Raw genomic sequence first — 17,354 nt, forward strand, 5'->3', positions numbered from 1 at the left:
GTTTGTACCGCCAGGAGGTCCTCGACTCTATGGTTTCTGCAAGTTCTTGCGCGCGTGCGTCCCTTTCAGAACCCCCACCCTCCACCGGGTTTGGAAGTTCCTGAGCCGGTCTGTGCTTCCCGAAGACCTCGCACTCTATGATGGGTCCTCCAGGGTCCCTCTATCTCGCCCGGCGGTCGCGGAGACTCTATGATGAGGAGTATGAAATCTCGCGCGAGCACTGCAGCTCCCACGCGCTGTGTGAGGTGGGAAGGGGCGGGTTCGCGGCTGCGCAGTGAGGTGGAGGCTGGGTGCACGCTGCGGCGGATAGGGAGGAACTAAAGCGAGACCCCCGGAGCAGAGAGCGGGACCCGGCTACCGAGCAGGTAACGCGGTCGCCGGAGTCCCCCTCTCCTCGGAGCGTATCCCCGGTGCCCGGGCCCGGCCCGTGGGGCTGGCGGCGACACTGCGTCGTCCGAGACGAGCAGGCCGGGGGCGGCCGCGCCAGAGGCTGCGTGCGGGGCGCAGTGACGGGGGAAGCGGCTGCCGGGAGCCCGCTGCGGCCGGCCTCTGTCCCGAGCCTGCGGGCGGCGCTGGCTCCTCGGTAGGCCGGTGTAGGGGCTGGCGGCGGGTCACCAGGGCCCACCGGTGCGGGACATCCGGCAGCGCCGGGAGTCCGGCCCTCGGTTTCTGTGCGCCGCTGCTGCGGGAAGCGTTGGCGCTGTCTCCGCACAGGCTAGCGAGGCTCACGAGTGCGTTGAGACTAAGTGTTTTGCCGAATGACAATGTCTCGCCAGCTTTAGCCTTTCTGCCTTTCTCCTGTCGCTGGGTCGTCTTGCCCGTTGACCCTCTGCTGGCTTGTTCCTGTTCTCGTGTTGCCGCCTTCCTCAAGGGAGGTCGTGAGTGGAAGCCTGATAGAGCTGGGTCCTGACCCATGGATAGCTTTCAGGGTCAGGACCAAAGCTTTGAACTGACAATTGAAACAGAATGAGAGCTAGTGGCTACAAACCCAGGCCTGGTGTCCTCACAGAGGCTTGGCCCGCTGCATTCTGCATGGCATTAAATATTCAGGCCTATACACTGAGTTATAGTAATTAAGCTTAGAGGTGACAAACGTGTGGCTCTTCATACAGGAAGAAGAAGCAAAGTTTCCTAGCAAGCTAGAGGTAGTAGAAAGCATTTTCTTTTCCAGTGATGCCGATCATTTTGTTTTAGTGAGGATTCTAATGGGGTCTTGGTGCTGTCTTGCTGCTGATTGCCTTCAAGGGAAGAAGATGAAAGAGTCCCAGCTGGTTCTTGGTATTTCCCTCTCCAATCAGCATCACCGTGCCTTACTTAGGCTTTCTTTGCACCAGCTGTTCTTTCTCTAGGGCATCATCAGATCTTGGCCAGTTAGTGTCATCCTCTGCATTGACATCTCCTTTGGATCCTTGTGCTCTGACCCCCAAAAAGTGCCCATTTTGAGGTGTTTTTAGAGGGTCTTTCCAAGGACTCTGCACTGAGCCTGGAATGTTCCCCTGTGGGATCCAGAGATGCATTACATTGTCCAGTATCCTCCTCCTTGACTTGTAATCCAAAACCTAAATTCCAGCCTCTTACTTTCTCTACACCATTTTATGTGTTGCCCAGTAAGCTGGACTCCAGATGTTTTCCTGCATATATGCTAATGTTGTTAAAGTCTGAGTTATGATTTTTGTGTTACTCTGAGAGTCAGGTGAATGCAGAGAGAGTAGTTTGTATCTCTATCCTTTTTGAAGTTCCTTATCTGTGGTGAGGTATTGTGTTTCATAGATAATGTGATGCCTGAATGACAAGCTCAGAGCAGACGTCTCTCTTCAACATGGTATTTCCTTACTTTCAAGGTTTTGGGTGATTGGACAGGTTGTGCCCTGAAGCAACCTTAACTGGTATTTAATGGTTTTGTTTTTCATATTATTCTCCTAACATAGGTATCAATTTTTAATGGAATGGCCAAAACCCTTTTGGTTGGACATTTCTTGGCAATTGGTGACCAGATAGGTAAAGGGCTTGATACAGTTTAATAATAAAGTTGTTGTTAATTTGTAAGGCTTAATGAGTGTTAGTAGTACTTAAGGGTAAGTTCTACATGCCAAAGTTTATGAAATCATGAGCTAGTTGGTGCACAATTTCAAATTGTGGACAAACAGGGAAACATTTTTCTTCGTCCTCCACCTGCAGTTGAAATCTCAGTATTTGCCACAATAGTGGATTAGTGGTGGCCAGTGCAGTGAGATGAATAATAATCTCTGCTTTTTTTACTCAAATCACAGTATGCCTGGACTAAGCTGTAGATTCTACCAGCATAAATTTCCAGAGGTGGAAGATGTAGTGATGGTCAATGTTCGATCCATTGCTGAAATGGGAGCTTATGTCAGCCTACTGGAATACAACAACATTGAAGGCATGATTCTTCTTAGTGAACTATCCAGGAGACGTATCCGCTCCATAAACAAACTCATCCGCATAGGCAGGAATGAGTGTGTTGTGGTCATCAGGGTCGACAAAGAGAAAGGTATGTTGGGAAAGTAGGTGGAATGACACTTCCGATTGTAACTGTAAAAAGCAATGCTGTAAAACCTGGGACCCTAGCTACTCTTTGAATTTGTAATTGGTTTTTTAAATATATAGTGGCACAAAGTAAGGCCTGATGCTGCAAGCTGCTGTCATTGTGTGTTATCCTTACTCAGGCAAGTAGTCCTGTTGGCTTCAGAGGGACTGCTTGTAGGAGAGAGGAGAAGTCATATCAAGGAGGATCTGCAGGATCAGGCCTTAAGACTTCTAAAGTTTATGCTTGGTCAATAAACCATAGTGAAGTGGCATTTTCTTTTGAAAGTTCAGTAGTGCTTCTGCTTGTTGATATTGAGTGAGGAAAACGGTGACCATCGATACTACTGGTGCAGTGAGAATAAACATAAATAATGAACAGTTTCCTCATTCACACCACACAGTCCATCCTGTGCACCAAATAAGGCAGAGGCAATGTGTACACAATATTATATGATCATGTAACTGTCCTGCATCATATAATGCATACACACATGGGTAGAGGTAAGGTTGCATAGGCACCCTTAACTTTGGTATTTCCTGACTTTTGAATAATTAGCATTACAAGTTGAAAGTTCTTTTAATGCATTTGGTATAGGATACAGCATACAAGCAGTCCCCTCGGTATTCGCAGATAACAGTGCCACATCTGTGTTCTGACCTGTCTCAGTAGTTAATGAAACACACAAGCATCCTCTTTTAGAAACCGGAAAATACAGTTGTTTCATTTGTATAGTCCAAGGGTGGCCAAACTTACTGACGCTCTGAACCATATAGGACAATCTTCAGAAGTTTGAGAGTTGGGGCACACTTGCCAAGGCTTGGGGCTTCAGTCCCTACCCCACCACCTCACTGTAAAGCAGAGGTCCCATGTTCTCTTCTCCCCACTCTCCTCCATTTCCCCCGCCCCCAAGTCTGGTAGGTGGAGAAGGGGCGGGGGGGCTTCACAAGCCGCACTTGAACTGTAAAAGAGCTGCATGTGGCTCGTGAGGCATAGTTTGGCCACCCCAGTATAGTCTTACATATAAAATGTATTCCTAAAATATTTATCAGAATTGAATCACAGATAACAGCAGAGAGAGAAATTGAGAGGGTTAATAAGGGAGAGGAAACATTTTCAGATGAGATTTGAAATGAGTTGGAGAGATGCAGAAAGTCTGTTCCAGATGAAAGAAGCTGCACTGAAGGATACTTTTTACCTTTACAGATTTCATCCTCCTTTTAAAAAAGCTCTCTTGGGGTCATCTGCCTCTCTTATTGAACCCTGAGAGGAACTCCTGAGATGGACTAGTTGGGATGCCATTTGGAACCCATCAGTGCTGCTGCTTAATCAGACAGGATTAAGCATTGGAAGACCTGCCTACCTGTAGTATCTGAGCATGCTGTGCTCTCATTTCTTACATAGATGTGATCAAGGAACTGCAGCAGAAATTGAGCCCAGATCTTGGCTATGACACTGTAGACAGTGATTCTTAACGTTTACTGCAGCCTGCACCCCTTTGGTTCTCAAAATATGTTCTTGCACCCATTACCAAAAATCGTTGAAGTAGGTCAGTTCTTTAAACCTGTTTGTATATTATAGTAATCGTTAAATGTATAATGTTAGTTAATACTTAGGTTTGATGAAACAAAGTAGTTGTACTTACATGCCTGTACTTAATTTGTGATTTCGATGACTTATCTTCTAAAAAAAATCAGCATGTTTCGCACCCCCAGAAAGGCCATCTTGCACCCCCGGTTAAGAACCACTGCTGTAGAGTCATACCCATCTAAACTACCAAGAATGCCAACTTGAAATGGTTTCTTGTGAAATGCTACCAAAAATATCCCTTTTATTTACTTTTCTGTGTGCCGGCGTCATTGTCGCTAAGAATGTGCACAGTTCTTGGAATAGTAGTGGCTAGTTAATCGCTGAAGTAGAGCATAAGGAGAAAATTGTACTGAATTTTGGGGCAAATGCTCTTAAATGGAAGCAGTATTTAAAAAATGTTGGTGACGTGAAAGGTAGCTGTTTTAAGTTGATTTACAGTCCAAAGAACAAATTTTAATCTGCTAAAACAGGTTCAGTCTTTGTTATTCATCTCTGATTAAATTATTCTGGAAGTTCTGCTTAGCTTGTAACTGATCTCAGTGCCTGATGTGTAAGGCTCGGAGCATTTGTCACTAATGTAAGCGAAGTGTTTGTACTCTGTACACTGAAACTGAATCTTTCAAAATGTTTTGCTTCCTGTTAGGTTACATTGACTTGTCAAAAAGAAGAGTTTCCCCAGAGGAGGCAATCAAATGTGAAGACAAATTCACCAAATCAAAAACTGTAAGTTCGTGTCTGTGCTTTACATTACTTTGCTGCCTTCCAACCACGTACATTTCCAACTAGCTCCATGCCAAGAAAACCACAGAGAGCTGAACTGTTGTGAAAATGAAATGCCGTTCTAGTTCCATTAACATACTTTGAAATATATGGCTGGGGTTTAGACTGGGAGCTGGGACTCCTGGGTTCTGTTTCCACCTCTCACTGACTCATGTTGTTCAGTATAACACTCCTCAAATGGGTATAAATAATATCATCCTCACGCACGTGCAATATAGGTTAATGTTGATAAAGCACTTTAAGATACTGAATAATTGTATAGGGTATAGCATATAATTGCCCTATGCAATGCCAGGTAGGGAAAATCATACGGTGTCAGCACCCTAAAGCTTTCAGTTTATAACTCCTTTATAATTGCTGCCTCTTATATGAATATTCTTTACTCTTACTATTTGTATTACAGTAGCACCTGAAGGCTCCAACAAAGAGCAAGCTCTATTGTGCACTGTACAAACACATAGTGGGGGGGATTACAATTTAAATAATAATCTTCACTGAGGTCCTTCATCCCCTCCTTTTTTTTGTTGTTGTTGTTGTTTGTTGTTTGTCCTAGGTTTACAGTATCCTTCGCCATGTTGCTGAGGTGTTGGAATACACCAAGGATGAGCAGCTGGAGAGTCTGTTCCAGAGAACTGCCTGGGTATTTGATGACAAGTACAAAAGACCAGGATATGGTGCTTATGATGCATTCAAGCATGCAGTCTCGTAAGGGCACCTTTTTACTCTTATTGTTTTAGTTCCATAGCTGTAGACCAGTGTTTCTCGGAATAGAGCCATCAAAATTTTCCTCGTAGCCCATTGGACAACGGGCAGCGTTTGTCACACACTGGTCAAATAAGTCTCACTATTCCCAATTTTTGTCTGCCCAACACTTGTTTTAGATAACATCTGTTTCGGGCAGCACCAATGTGGTGCTCTCATTGGAGCTCTTTAACACTGGGAACTAGATTCCAAGGATTCTGCCGTATTCTCCCACAAGCATGTCACTTTGCACAGGCCTGTTTTTAAAAGTAATTTGCTTTGGTATGGAGAATTATTGAGGAACTCTGAGTAAGGTGTTTGAACACAGAAGAATGGGTTTATAAGTGCTGCCAGTCTGGAGGAAACATGGCATCATTAAGGAGCCTTACAATACTTTTTGAAAAAAAAAAAAAAGTAAAGGGTTTAGCCTTTGTGTCTGTCAATTTCCAGCTCACTTAAATTGAGCTCCTCCTTAACTTGTTTTCTTCTGTGGTCATTGCTAGGGCCCTACCAAATTCACAGCCATGAAAAATGCATCAGACTGTGAAATCTGGTCTTGGGTGCTTTTATCATATTCTATACAGATTTCACAGGGGAGACCAACGTTTCTCAAATTGGGGGTCCTGACCCAAAAGGGAGTTGCTATGTGGGGAGTTCACAGTACTGCTACCCTTACTTCTGCGCTGCCTTCAGAGCTGGGTGGCCAGAGCACCCAGTGGCTATTGGCCGGGCGACCAGCTCTGCAGGCAGCAGTGGAGAAGTAAGGGTGGCAATACCATACCATGCCATCCTTACTTCTGCACTACCGGTGATGGCGGCTCTGCCTTCAGAGCTGGGCTCTCAGCCAGCAGCCGCCGCTCCAGCTGCTCCACTCTGAAGGCAGCGCCACCACCAGCAGCAGTGCAGAAATAAGGGTAGCAGTACCGCAAACCCCCCTATCCAATAACCTTGTGACACACTCCCTCCCACCCCCAACTACTTTTTGTGTCGGGACCCCTACAATTACAGCAATGTGAAATTTCAGATATAGATAGCTGAAATCATGAATTTACAATTTTTAAAATCGTATGACAGTGAAATTGACCAAAATGCAATGTGAATTTGGTAGGGCCCTATAGTCCTTGCAAATCTTTTTTTTTTTTTTTTTTGTATTAATGACTTTCAGGAACTATATATGCCAGATGGTTCCCTAATGCATCAACTGGATCTCATTTCACTTGTCTCCCAATTATATGTTCCCAAGTATATGCCTGTAATACAGAAATACAAATGTATTGAGACTAATCTGTTTGAAGTAGATAGATTACCTGTAATCCCAGAGGTTTGTTAGATTAGACCTTCTTTTCAAATGTATCAATGAGGTTGGCTTGTCATTCCTCTAAGGCAGTGTTTCTCAGCCTTTTTTGATACCAGGGACCAGCTTTCTGCCTTCCTAAACTGTATCAGGGATATCTCCAGGACCGGCACTCGTCCATGGGCCGGTTGTTGAGAAACACTGATCTAAGGGACTGGAAGCAGAAACTGTGCATCAGTTGAAATAGTTTGTATTGAGATACAGACCATTCACTTAAAGACTGATCTGTTAAGACATACAGTTCCTCTTAATGGTGCCTTCATAAAAGGCTCAATTGGCAAACCAAAATTGGATTTCTCAGAAAATTCTTCCCCCTCTTCTTTCTTCCCATTCTAAAATACAAAATCTAGAAAAGTGTAACTTCAGTCTGCCTCTAGGTGTCTGTGACTGGTTATTTCAATCTGTGCATGTTTTCTTATATCCACCTGGAGATTCAAGGCTTTTATTACTGGTTTTTAATGCTCCTTAAATTGTATCTGTATATTGTGTTTTGAGATAATCCAACTGACAATACTTGAAGTTAACAAGGCTTTTGGGTGGTATTTAACATATGTCTCTCATGGAGAAAGAGTTTTAGTTTAATGAAGGGATGCTCACTGATTAATGGCACATCAGGGCACATTGCTCCAAAAGGGACCCCAAAGCTCACTGTCATACTGTGAGACAAACACTGTGGTATTGACCTGGAGTCCTTTATATAACTAGGGCTGTTTTGAGGATTAAACCTGGAAAACTCATTACTCAAATCTAATTTTCAGAATTTGTGGGGTGGGTTCCCCAACCCTACTTTTTAAAGAGTTACAAGAAAAAAATGTATCTAAGAAGTCAGTATGTAATCATGTAATTTATCTTAATACATATGTGGAAAGGCCAGAGTTAAGATTCCACAGGCAAACTTGACGCTTTGTGATTTTTTGAGAGTTTAACTGTGCAACCAAAATGCATAATTGAATATATATTCCAAACAAACTACATTTAAAAAAAACAAAAGAAGGAACAACAGTTATTGGCATCGCTATGCACTAGGTACAGAAAGCATTCTCATCAACTGTAGTCTTAAATCTTAACCTTTGCACTGTTCGCATGTATAAACTCAAATTTTGGTTTACATTTTCAAGGGCTGAACATATAATCGATGTGATTCTGATTACTGAAAAGTGATTGGTTGTGGCACCATGTGTTTCTTGGTGTGTACAAGGACAAATTAACCCTCAAAACAAATATACCGTTTACATAATAGCATACCCAGGGCCAGATTTTTAAAGGTATTTAGGCACCTAAAGATGCGGATTGGTGCCTAGGTGCTTTTGAAAATCCCAGTAGGTGCCTATCTGTATCTTTAAACATCAAAATAACTTAAATCTTCCCCCAAGTGTCTGCTCATTAAGGGCCTGTTGAATTTTGTGGAAGTCTTAATTGGAGTACATGCAGGATCAGGCTGTAAATTAGGAGACTGGATATTCAGACTTAACAAGGGCACCATATTCACCCTTTATAAATTCATATTTTTCAGGATATAAACAGTATGACATAAAATCTGTTGGTTATAGTTTGACCATGTATGCCCTTATGCTATATTTCTACATGTAAAATCAATAAAGATAATCATAAGATAGCAGAGCATGATGTCCAAAATTAAGTCTGTTGTGCAAAGCATTCTAGTTAATACGTTCTAGCTAGTGGTGTTACAGGTGGGGCTTGTGTTGCATTTCAGAGAACTTCGATTTGTTTTTGGTGTGACTAATCAGGGCTTGCAAATGGAACTATCAGGATGTAGGCTCCCTAGGCAATAGAGGATGACTTGCTCAGCAGATTGCTCTTATGCAGCAGTGAAATAACAAGGGGAGGTCTAATGGGGAAAACTTGTTTGTGAGGAGCTTATCCATTGTTACTAGTTACATGATTATGTATTTTTATTATTGCCTTAGTCATGGAGCAGGCCCCTATTGTGCTAGGTGCTGTACAAAAAGACTATTGCTGCCCCAAGGAGGTTACAATCTAAGTGGGCTATGCTTGTTTGTTTTAGTAGTTTGCTGAATGGAGCAAAGCAGCACTAAAAGGAAATGCTACCACTTGTTACACCTCACCCCTGACTAGGTCAGCAGCAGCAGCAATTGTACCCCGGAGCTCTGGATCTTAAAGCATCAACCTCTGCTGTCTGAGCTAGAAAGACGTATGTCTGTTAGCCACGTGTGGTACATCTACCACAAGAGGGAGTCAAAGCGCCATACTGAGTGGGTGTGGGCTATGTAGTCTTATTTTCTCTTTCATTTATAGGGTAGTATTTGCCCCTGACCAAAACATTAAGGTATTTGAATAAGCCATTACTTTAAATCTCTGTGTCAGGGTTTCTCTTTCACATAGCATAGCCTCCTCTGCATAAGGGATGGAGTATAAGCTCCATATACCTGGCTGCATTTTTCACTGCAAATATAATGTAGAGTTGATGCCAAACAGAAGTTATTCCCTCCTTTTGATTAAAATCAGTTTGTCATGCAGTTTTATTTCCTCCACGTAACTTGAATGAAAGGCTGAGGCAACTGTGCTCCTCCCTTATCGAGAAATATGTCCACAGCAAAGGTATTTTTAAGTGGATGCCTTTATTTCTCTCCATTGTTTAAAAGTTTTCTTAACAAAGCTTCCCCTTTCTCTTTGCACAGCATATCACTTTGTCATACATAACACTATAGGAGTAGTACTACATGTTAATATTGCTGCTTGTGTCTCATCTTGTTTATAGATCACTAACATGTTTAACATTGCTTTGTTTGACTCAGAGACCCTGCAATTCTGGATGGACTAGATTTGACAGAAGATGAGAGACGTGTGCTGATTGACAACATAAATAGACGTCTGACACCACAGGCGGTCAAAATCCGAGCTGGTGAGTCCTAAATGGACAATAAGTTTAAGACCAGAGTCCCTATACACAACACACAGTCACTGAAATCAAGTTACTAAGCACAATGTAAAATTATAAACCCAATTAAAACAATTACTACCTCTCAGTGACAATATTTGAATGAAATTGCTGTTTCAGAATTGGCTATCCTTGAATAAAATGCCTTTCAGATTACTGTCCATGTCCTCCTACCTCTAAATCCCATGGTACTTTTGTATATTTTTTTGGAGGAGAGAGACTGTGGCTAAGGCATGCTGAAATGACACTGTAACAGTGGACCTACTAGCGCAGTCAAAGAAACATTGCTGTCCTTCCTTAAGTATTCCATAGGCTTCTTTCTGATGTTTGTATGGCTAATCACAGAATCCTCTTCTCTGAAAGCAGCTTCTTGATGAGTAATCCAGTCCGTCCCCTTGAACTGGCACAAAGACTGATTAAAATATTCATCAGTTGTTGTTGATTACACCTTTGAACCTGTCTAGTGATGATGATTTACAACCTCCCTTGACAGCTTCTCCTATTACTCAAAATGTTAGTTTCTCTGTCTGCGTGTTAAGCTCACTGCTGCTTGTTATGTCTTCCCTGACAGGATGATTGAGCCCAGTGTGCTTTGCTAAAAGCATTAATCTGGCTGTTCAGCCAAATAATTGAACAAGCCACAAGCACAGTTACCAACGAAATATAATGGATAGTTACAAATGTCAGGCTGTCACAAAGGGGTAGAAAATGCCTCTAGTAAAGCATTTTAGGGCAATCAGTATTATGTTTTTATTGTTTTGGTTGGGGTGGCGAGAATAAGCCATATCTGGGTTTAGGGAAGTGAAGGAGGTGGCTCAAAGTGCAGGGGAGTGAAACTGTTTGTGCTAATACCTAAGGCTGTTACTTCATTGCACCATATGAATTAAAATTAAGATTTTACATAGATGCATAGATTTTGATTTCCAAATCCTGTTTATATACTGAATTAAATCCCCAGAACAAGAGCTCTTTGACTGGAGTCTCATAAAATTACTTAGAATAAATGTTCCCTCATTTAGTTTCGATAGACTGTTGTGTTATTTTGACAGGCTAAGTTGGATTTGAACTCTGTCTTGTAAGAAAATAAGGAATTTTCCTGTGGGCTTTTAGATATCAGTCTGAGTCTGACTAAGATGTTTACTTAGTTATCCACATTTAATTGCAACCACTAAAAATGGTGGGGTGTTGTGAATCACCTGTGTGGGAGAGTAGTCAACAAATGACTGCTTTGTGCAGCAATTATATATGGATATAGACATACAAAAACCTTCGTCTGGTGACTAATCAGGTAATAATTAACAAATGCAAGCTTCATGGTTCTGAGTCCTCCTCAAACAGACAAAAAACAAAACAAAACATGGTAATCATTTCTACTGTAAACTAATACGATAGTATGAAAATTCCCAGTGATGCAGGCCTCAAACTTTAATGTTGGTAGAATTTCTTGGGTTTTAGGTGGCATTTCCTTTAATTTGAGCTTTTTTGACAGTGCTTTCATTTTGCAGTCTTCTGTTATCACTTTTCTATATTTTTATATTTTATATTTTGAAGTTGCATCTAAGTCTCTTTCCACTTTATGAAATGAAATTACATGGTCACTGACTTAATTCGGTCGATTCTTTTATTAATTATTCAGTATCTTACAATTTCAAAGCACTCTATAAGACTGTTAATCATCAGAGAACTCTTCTGAATTATGTAAGTATTTTCATCGTTTTATAGATAGGGAAACTGCAACATTCCTGGGCATCCCATTTTCAAAGGGTACCGAAGCGGTCCTGAGAGCTGACTGGTAGTGATTAATTTTTTTAAAAATAATTTTCCTTGAAATAATTGTACAGTGTTCTATAATTGGATTTTTGAATATTGTATTATTCTTTGCATTAATTGGGTTGTCTTTGTCTTAGACATTGAAGTTGCTTGTTATGGTTATGAGGGCATTGATGCAGTGAAAGAAGCTCTGAGAGCTGGTTTGAACTGTTCCACGGAGAACATGCCAATTAAAGTAAGTGACTCTGACCTGTGTCAGGTGACTGGTGCCAGGAAGTAGTTTAGTGTCTTATCAGGGTGCCTATTTATCATGTGCATTTCTCACCCTCTTCCCAGCTAGGTGGGCAAGTCATTCCTTTGTCTCTGAAGGGATCTCACAGAGTCCATTCTGTTAAATTAGCTGACAGGGATAACCAAGGCAGGCCATGTTGTAGATAAACCCTGTTTCTTAACACCTGTTGTTCCTGGATATATTCCTGCAGTATTTATTTCTAAGGACCAGCTTGGGAAATGAGGGGATCTTTTAGCCCCAGTGGGTTTGGGTTCTCATGCTGAATTTCAGAGGGGTCACTGCACCCAGTCAATCACATAGTCTTCTGTCCAAACAGTTTTAGTATACTGGGTACATTAATGGATAATCATTTTCCAAAGACCCTGAATCACCTTTTATCTTCTGGGAGCAGCTAGAACAGGGATTGGCAACCTTTGGCACACAGCCTACCAGGGTAAGCCCCCTGGTGGGCTGGGGCGGTTTGTTTACCTGCTGCGTCCGCAGGTTCAGTGGATCATAGCTCCCACTGGAGGCACTATATAAGAATTACTAATGATGAATATAGAGAAGTAAATTGTACATTCTCCTGTAAGCGTCTAAAACCAAAAGCTTAATTGTTTTATCATAAGTGGTTCATGCTGCTTGAGAAATAATGGGTACATGTTCTTTGCACTGTGGTATATGTCAAATCCATTTTTAAAAGGGCAGTATTGGTCGCTTCCATTTTTGTTGTGGTCTGTTTCTTTATGATTGAATCTGCCTTTTTTCTTCAATTTTTATAGATTAATCTGATAGCTCCTCCTCGTTATGTGATGACCACCACAACGTTGGAGAGAACTGAAGGCCTCTCTGTTCTCAACCAAGCCATGGCTGTCATTAAAGAAAAGATTGAGGAGAAGAGAGGAGTCTTCAATGTGCAGATGGAGGTGAGAACTGTTTCTGTATTAAAATGCTCCTTTTTTCCTAATTATTTTAGAGCAGAAGACAAAATCTCAGTGGAAAACTACCGTTACCAAAAAATAAGTGGTACCTGCTTTGTATTGAACAAATATTGTTCCTGATTAAACAAAACTGTCAGTAACAAAGTTTATTTACCAAAAATACTTCCCTGTGTTCCTGATAAACTTTGTTTATAAAAACTCAGATTTTTAAATGCTAGGTAGAAGTGGTTTGTTTAATTTTTTTGCATTTCCAGTCAGATTCTCTGCCAGGGTTTTTTTTTTTTTTTTTTTTTTTTTTTTGGCACTAACACGCTAGTGTTTGTTTCCAGTACTGCAGAGAATATTGAAACCATAAAAAGTCACAAAATCATATTAAGTAGCAGTATTTTTGTTTTTCATAGTGTAAATTTGAATCAGTTTGATCTCTTGCTGTACATTTAGGATGAGTACCAGCAGAATAATTTGGTTTATTTTCTTTCCTATCGGTGATATTTTACACAAAATATAAAAGAGGTTAAAGAAAACCAAATGTTAATGGTATGTATGTGTCCTGCCTTTCAGCCCAAGGTGGTTACTGACACAGATGAGACTGAGCTTGCAAGGCAACTGGAAAGGCTGGAGAGGGAAAACGCTGAAGTGGATGGAGATGATGATGCTGAGGAAATGGAAGCTAAAGCTGAAGACTAAATTTCCTGGGATGAGTACAGTTAAGGAGAATATATGATAAATTAGACACCCAGATACAAACACCCTGGACTGAAAGTTTCCAGTATCAAAAACTCCAAAAGCAGATACTTTCTTAAAGTATTTGAATGTTTTAAACAGACCAAGATGTGGAACCCTCTCTTAAACATCATTTGCTCTTATATAGCAGCTTGCGCAAATTGAGTTCTTCAAAAGGAAGGTACCTACTTTCACTGTAGACTCAAATCCAGTGGGCCAGGGAGGGACCATAGACCTTTGCTTAACATTTTCATATCTAACAACTCCAGATTGGCAACTGTTTCAGGTCAGTGCCTCTGTCAGTGAGGTTTCCTGGGAGCACCAAAACCGAGCAAGCCTAACATTTCTACACAGAATGTATTCAAGCAAATATTCAATAAATTTCTGGGATATTTAACTCCAGGCTTCTTTTTTCTTGTCACATGTTCTATAGTATTATGAATGTGGCGTTGAAGGATGCAGTGAGACTTCAGTTTTCTTTTGGAATGGAAGCAGTTTGTTATATATATGAAGTATAATCTCCTTAGTTTAAAAGAAATCCAAATATTTTTCTTAATACATTTTATAAATGCAAACTTGACTCAATGGATGATGTTTCCTTTGCTTTTGTCTGTATGGGTTGTTTTACAGAAGGGACACTTTGAACAGAGCTTGTTACCATTTCAATAAATACAGTTAATGAAGAAAAGATACATAGTTGCACTTTGCTCCTAGAGGTGTGCATACTAGAATGACACAACACATAGCTGCTGGCATCTTCCTTTGCTCATACTTTAAAACTAAGATTTACTTGGTTGTCCCTGAGTGGACGCTGCCACATAAAAACCTTGAGCTGAGAGGGACTTTGCAGTGATTACTGAAATGTGAGCCCCAAATCTGGTGAACACTAGAAGTGACCATTTTAGATTCTTGGAGGTGGATGATGGAGAAACAAGATTCTCACGCCAAGCAATCTGCAAGATGGCTATGTTATCTTCCTTTTAAATCTCTCTATAGAACCCACTTTGGCCGTGATGCCTACAAAATGCTTAACAATGTTTAGGTGGCTAGTGTGCTGTGACCACTGTCTGTTATACCTTATGCACCCCTTGTCTGTTGTATTCGCCTATTATTTTTTGTCTTACAAGCTGTTTGAAACAGACTGTCCTCGCTCATTATGTGCATGTACAGTGCCTAGCAGAATGGGGCCATGATTCTTGATTGGGCCTTATAGGTACTATTTACAAACATTCTCTCTTAGTGTAAATCACCATAGAGCACAGTGAACACAAGACACAGGACTTGGCCAGCAATCTTCCTCCATGTTTCACAGTCTTCTCACCGCCTTGAGAAGTGTGCCATTCCGTATCCCATCCTGAAAGGCTCATCATCTAACCACACTTGCCATGGGGCCGTGCACCTGGCACCAGACCCTACAAAACATGCTCTCCAACCCACATGACCTGCAAACTCAAGTTTTCTTTGTCTGATTGTCTTGATATCTGGTATCACTCCAGTTATGCTTTTAACTTGGGAAATTACCTCCTCATTACTCATTGGGAGGTGTAGCTAATGTACAGCAATCACCTATAGCCTTTCAGTTTAAAGGCAGAAAACCTCTTCATGTCCTTGTTTTTTAGCATCCATGTCTTGCATGCATTGAGCAAGATGCTGAAGATAAGTGACTGCAGCAGTTTCATTTTAACTTCATTAATACCTTTCCTCCTTCAAATCGGGTGAATGTCGCTAGAGCAGCAATTGCAAGTCCAGTTCTATGTCCGATCTCTAAAAGATGTTTAGTGACCCTGATCGTCATACTACTCAGATATGTGAAGTGCTCAATGCACTCCAATGCCACCTCAGATTAGGGTGGAAATATCTTTTGCCTTTTCAACAGACTTAAATGTCACCATTTACTTTCTTTTTCATGTGATATCTTTAGACCTAGCTTCTCTGCTTCTACTGCTGCTACTCTTGTGACAATCCAAACTACAAATAAGTGCCATTGCAACATGGGAGGGAAAAGAATGCAGAAGGGATTCATATGGTGAACAGGTGTGTTGCAGTCCACGCTTGAGTACCGATAGGGGAAGTTGGCGCACACAACCCTGATTCCTGGTTTTTTTTGGAAAAATATCAAGTCCAATGATCAAGCTTTGCAGAAGTGTTAATTTAAAAAAAGTTAGAAGGGTGCATACCTTCATTAAAATGTACAACAAAGTGAATTTGCAGGTAGTTTCTTCTTCTATACCTGTAAGTCACTTGGGTTGTCTTCTAGAAAGTTAGTGACAGTCACGTCAAGACATGAAGTCCTGTGTATGTGTAACAGGCTCCCCCTCTCTGATAAAAAGGGTATTTAGATTATCAGGTCATTAGAACTCTGTTCCAAGCCTGCCCCACAGAGGGTGGTTTAAAAGAAAACCACACCCAAAAATAGTGAATTGACTTCCTGAGCTTGGAATATATCTGTATACCGACAAAAGAATTGTATACATTGTTTAAAGTATTTTCCTTCTGTCCTGATCTGTGAATCAAATTAATATACTAAACTGAGGCACTCGGGAGCAAGCAAGCTGGCTACTGTAATTCTAGCTTAAATGAGACTTAAGGAAGTGTTAGAGCTATTTCTGTCTGCCAAAAGGCTACAATCTGTATTCGCTCAAAGGGCTGTGTAGATAGGTTAATGATGTAAGCTTTGTTTCCATCTCTTATAGTCCAGTCTAAAGCTACCTAAATCTTGAGTAATTTCAGATCATTCTCTAAACAGAGAGGCTCAGTATACTCATGTACCTAATTCTTTGATATTATCTGCTGCTCCTTTAGAGAGAGCTGAGATTCAATGACTGGCACCTTCCTGAGCTGATGAGGCCAATATCAGAGCAACCTACGATGATTGCATTTCAACCACTTACCCCTCCCCCCCACAGCCCCGACAGATGGAGTAAAGCTCTGCTGTTGTTGCTTGAACAAATCCTAGCTAAGAATTTTGAATACAAGAAAAAAAACGGAGCTCTTTTTCATTTGTAGTGAAGGCACTAGCTAGAGCAAGGTATTGATTATGTTTAGAGGTTTGTCAGCTAGTCGTGTCTCATGGTATGGGATTTTTGCAGCATGCAGTACACTGCTGGCCTTGGTTACACTGGTTTTCATTATGTCAATGGCTGTGTCACAGAGTCACTGGGGCGATGATCTGGAACTACTCTGAATGAAGCCAGCCAGGACGCCGGGGGAGCATGCCTCCTGTCTCTGAGCATAGTAGCTCCAGGGCAAGACGCTTACACAGCTTCAACCTTCCTGGGTCTGACCTCAGAGCATTCAGCATCGCCTTCCACACTCTGAGCTTCCTGTAGCGAGTCTGCCCGGGAAGGACTCCTGGGGAAGCCAGAAGACCCTGCACCCCAACTCTGCAGTCAGATGTGACTCTTGGCCAGCGAAAAAACGGAAGGTTTATTAGTCAGCAGGATCACAGCATAGAAAAGATCTTGTTAGCACAGAAATCAGTGACTTTCAGCCAAGTCCATCTTTCGGTGTTCTGGGCCAGGTGGCCTAGACTACTCCTCCTTCCAGTCCCCCTAAGCAGACTGCCAGCTTCCATTGACCCAACCTCAGACATCCCCATTGCTCCTCCTCCTCTTTGTCTCGCTTCCCAGGCGCTCGCCTGGTTGGTTGCATCCCCCTCTTGGGTCTCAGGTTACGAAAGGCACCGGTCATAGCATATGTGCAGGCAGCTGAAGCAGCTT

At 41.7% G+C, this 17,354-nt stretch overlaps 1 protein-coding gene across 1 annotated transcript; it reads left to right on the top strand.

Annotated features, from left to right (window-relative positions):
• The first annotated feature begins 233 nt into the window (after positions 1-233).
• On the top strand, positions 234-14,173 carry EIF2S1 (eukaryotic translation initiation factor 2 subunit alpha). Its single transcript, XM_074955501.1, has 8 exons — positions 234-365; positions 2,271-2,512; positions 4,779-4,858; positions 5,469-5,620; positions 9,788-9,894; positions 11,838-11,935; positions 12,754-12,897; positions 13,474-14,173. Exons 2-8 carry the CDS (start codon positions 2,272-2,274, stop codon positions 13,597-13,599), a joined length of 948 nt encoding a protein of 315 aa, XP_074811602.1. The 5' UTR covers positions 234-365; position 2,271; the 3' UTR covers positions 13,600-14,173.
• Positions 14,174-17,354: the final 3,181 nt, after the last annotated feature.

This window comes from Natator depressus, chromosome 6, assembly GCF_965152275.1.
Source record: "Natator depressus isolate rNatDep1 chromosome 6, rNatDep2.hap1, whole genome shotgun sequence".
Classification (NCBI taxonomy): domain Eukaryota; kingdom Metazoa; phylum Chordata; order Testudines; family Cheloniidae; genus Natator; species Natator depressus.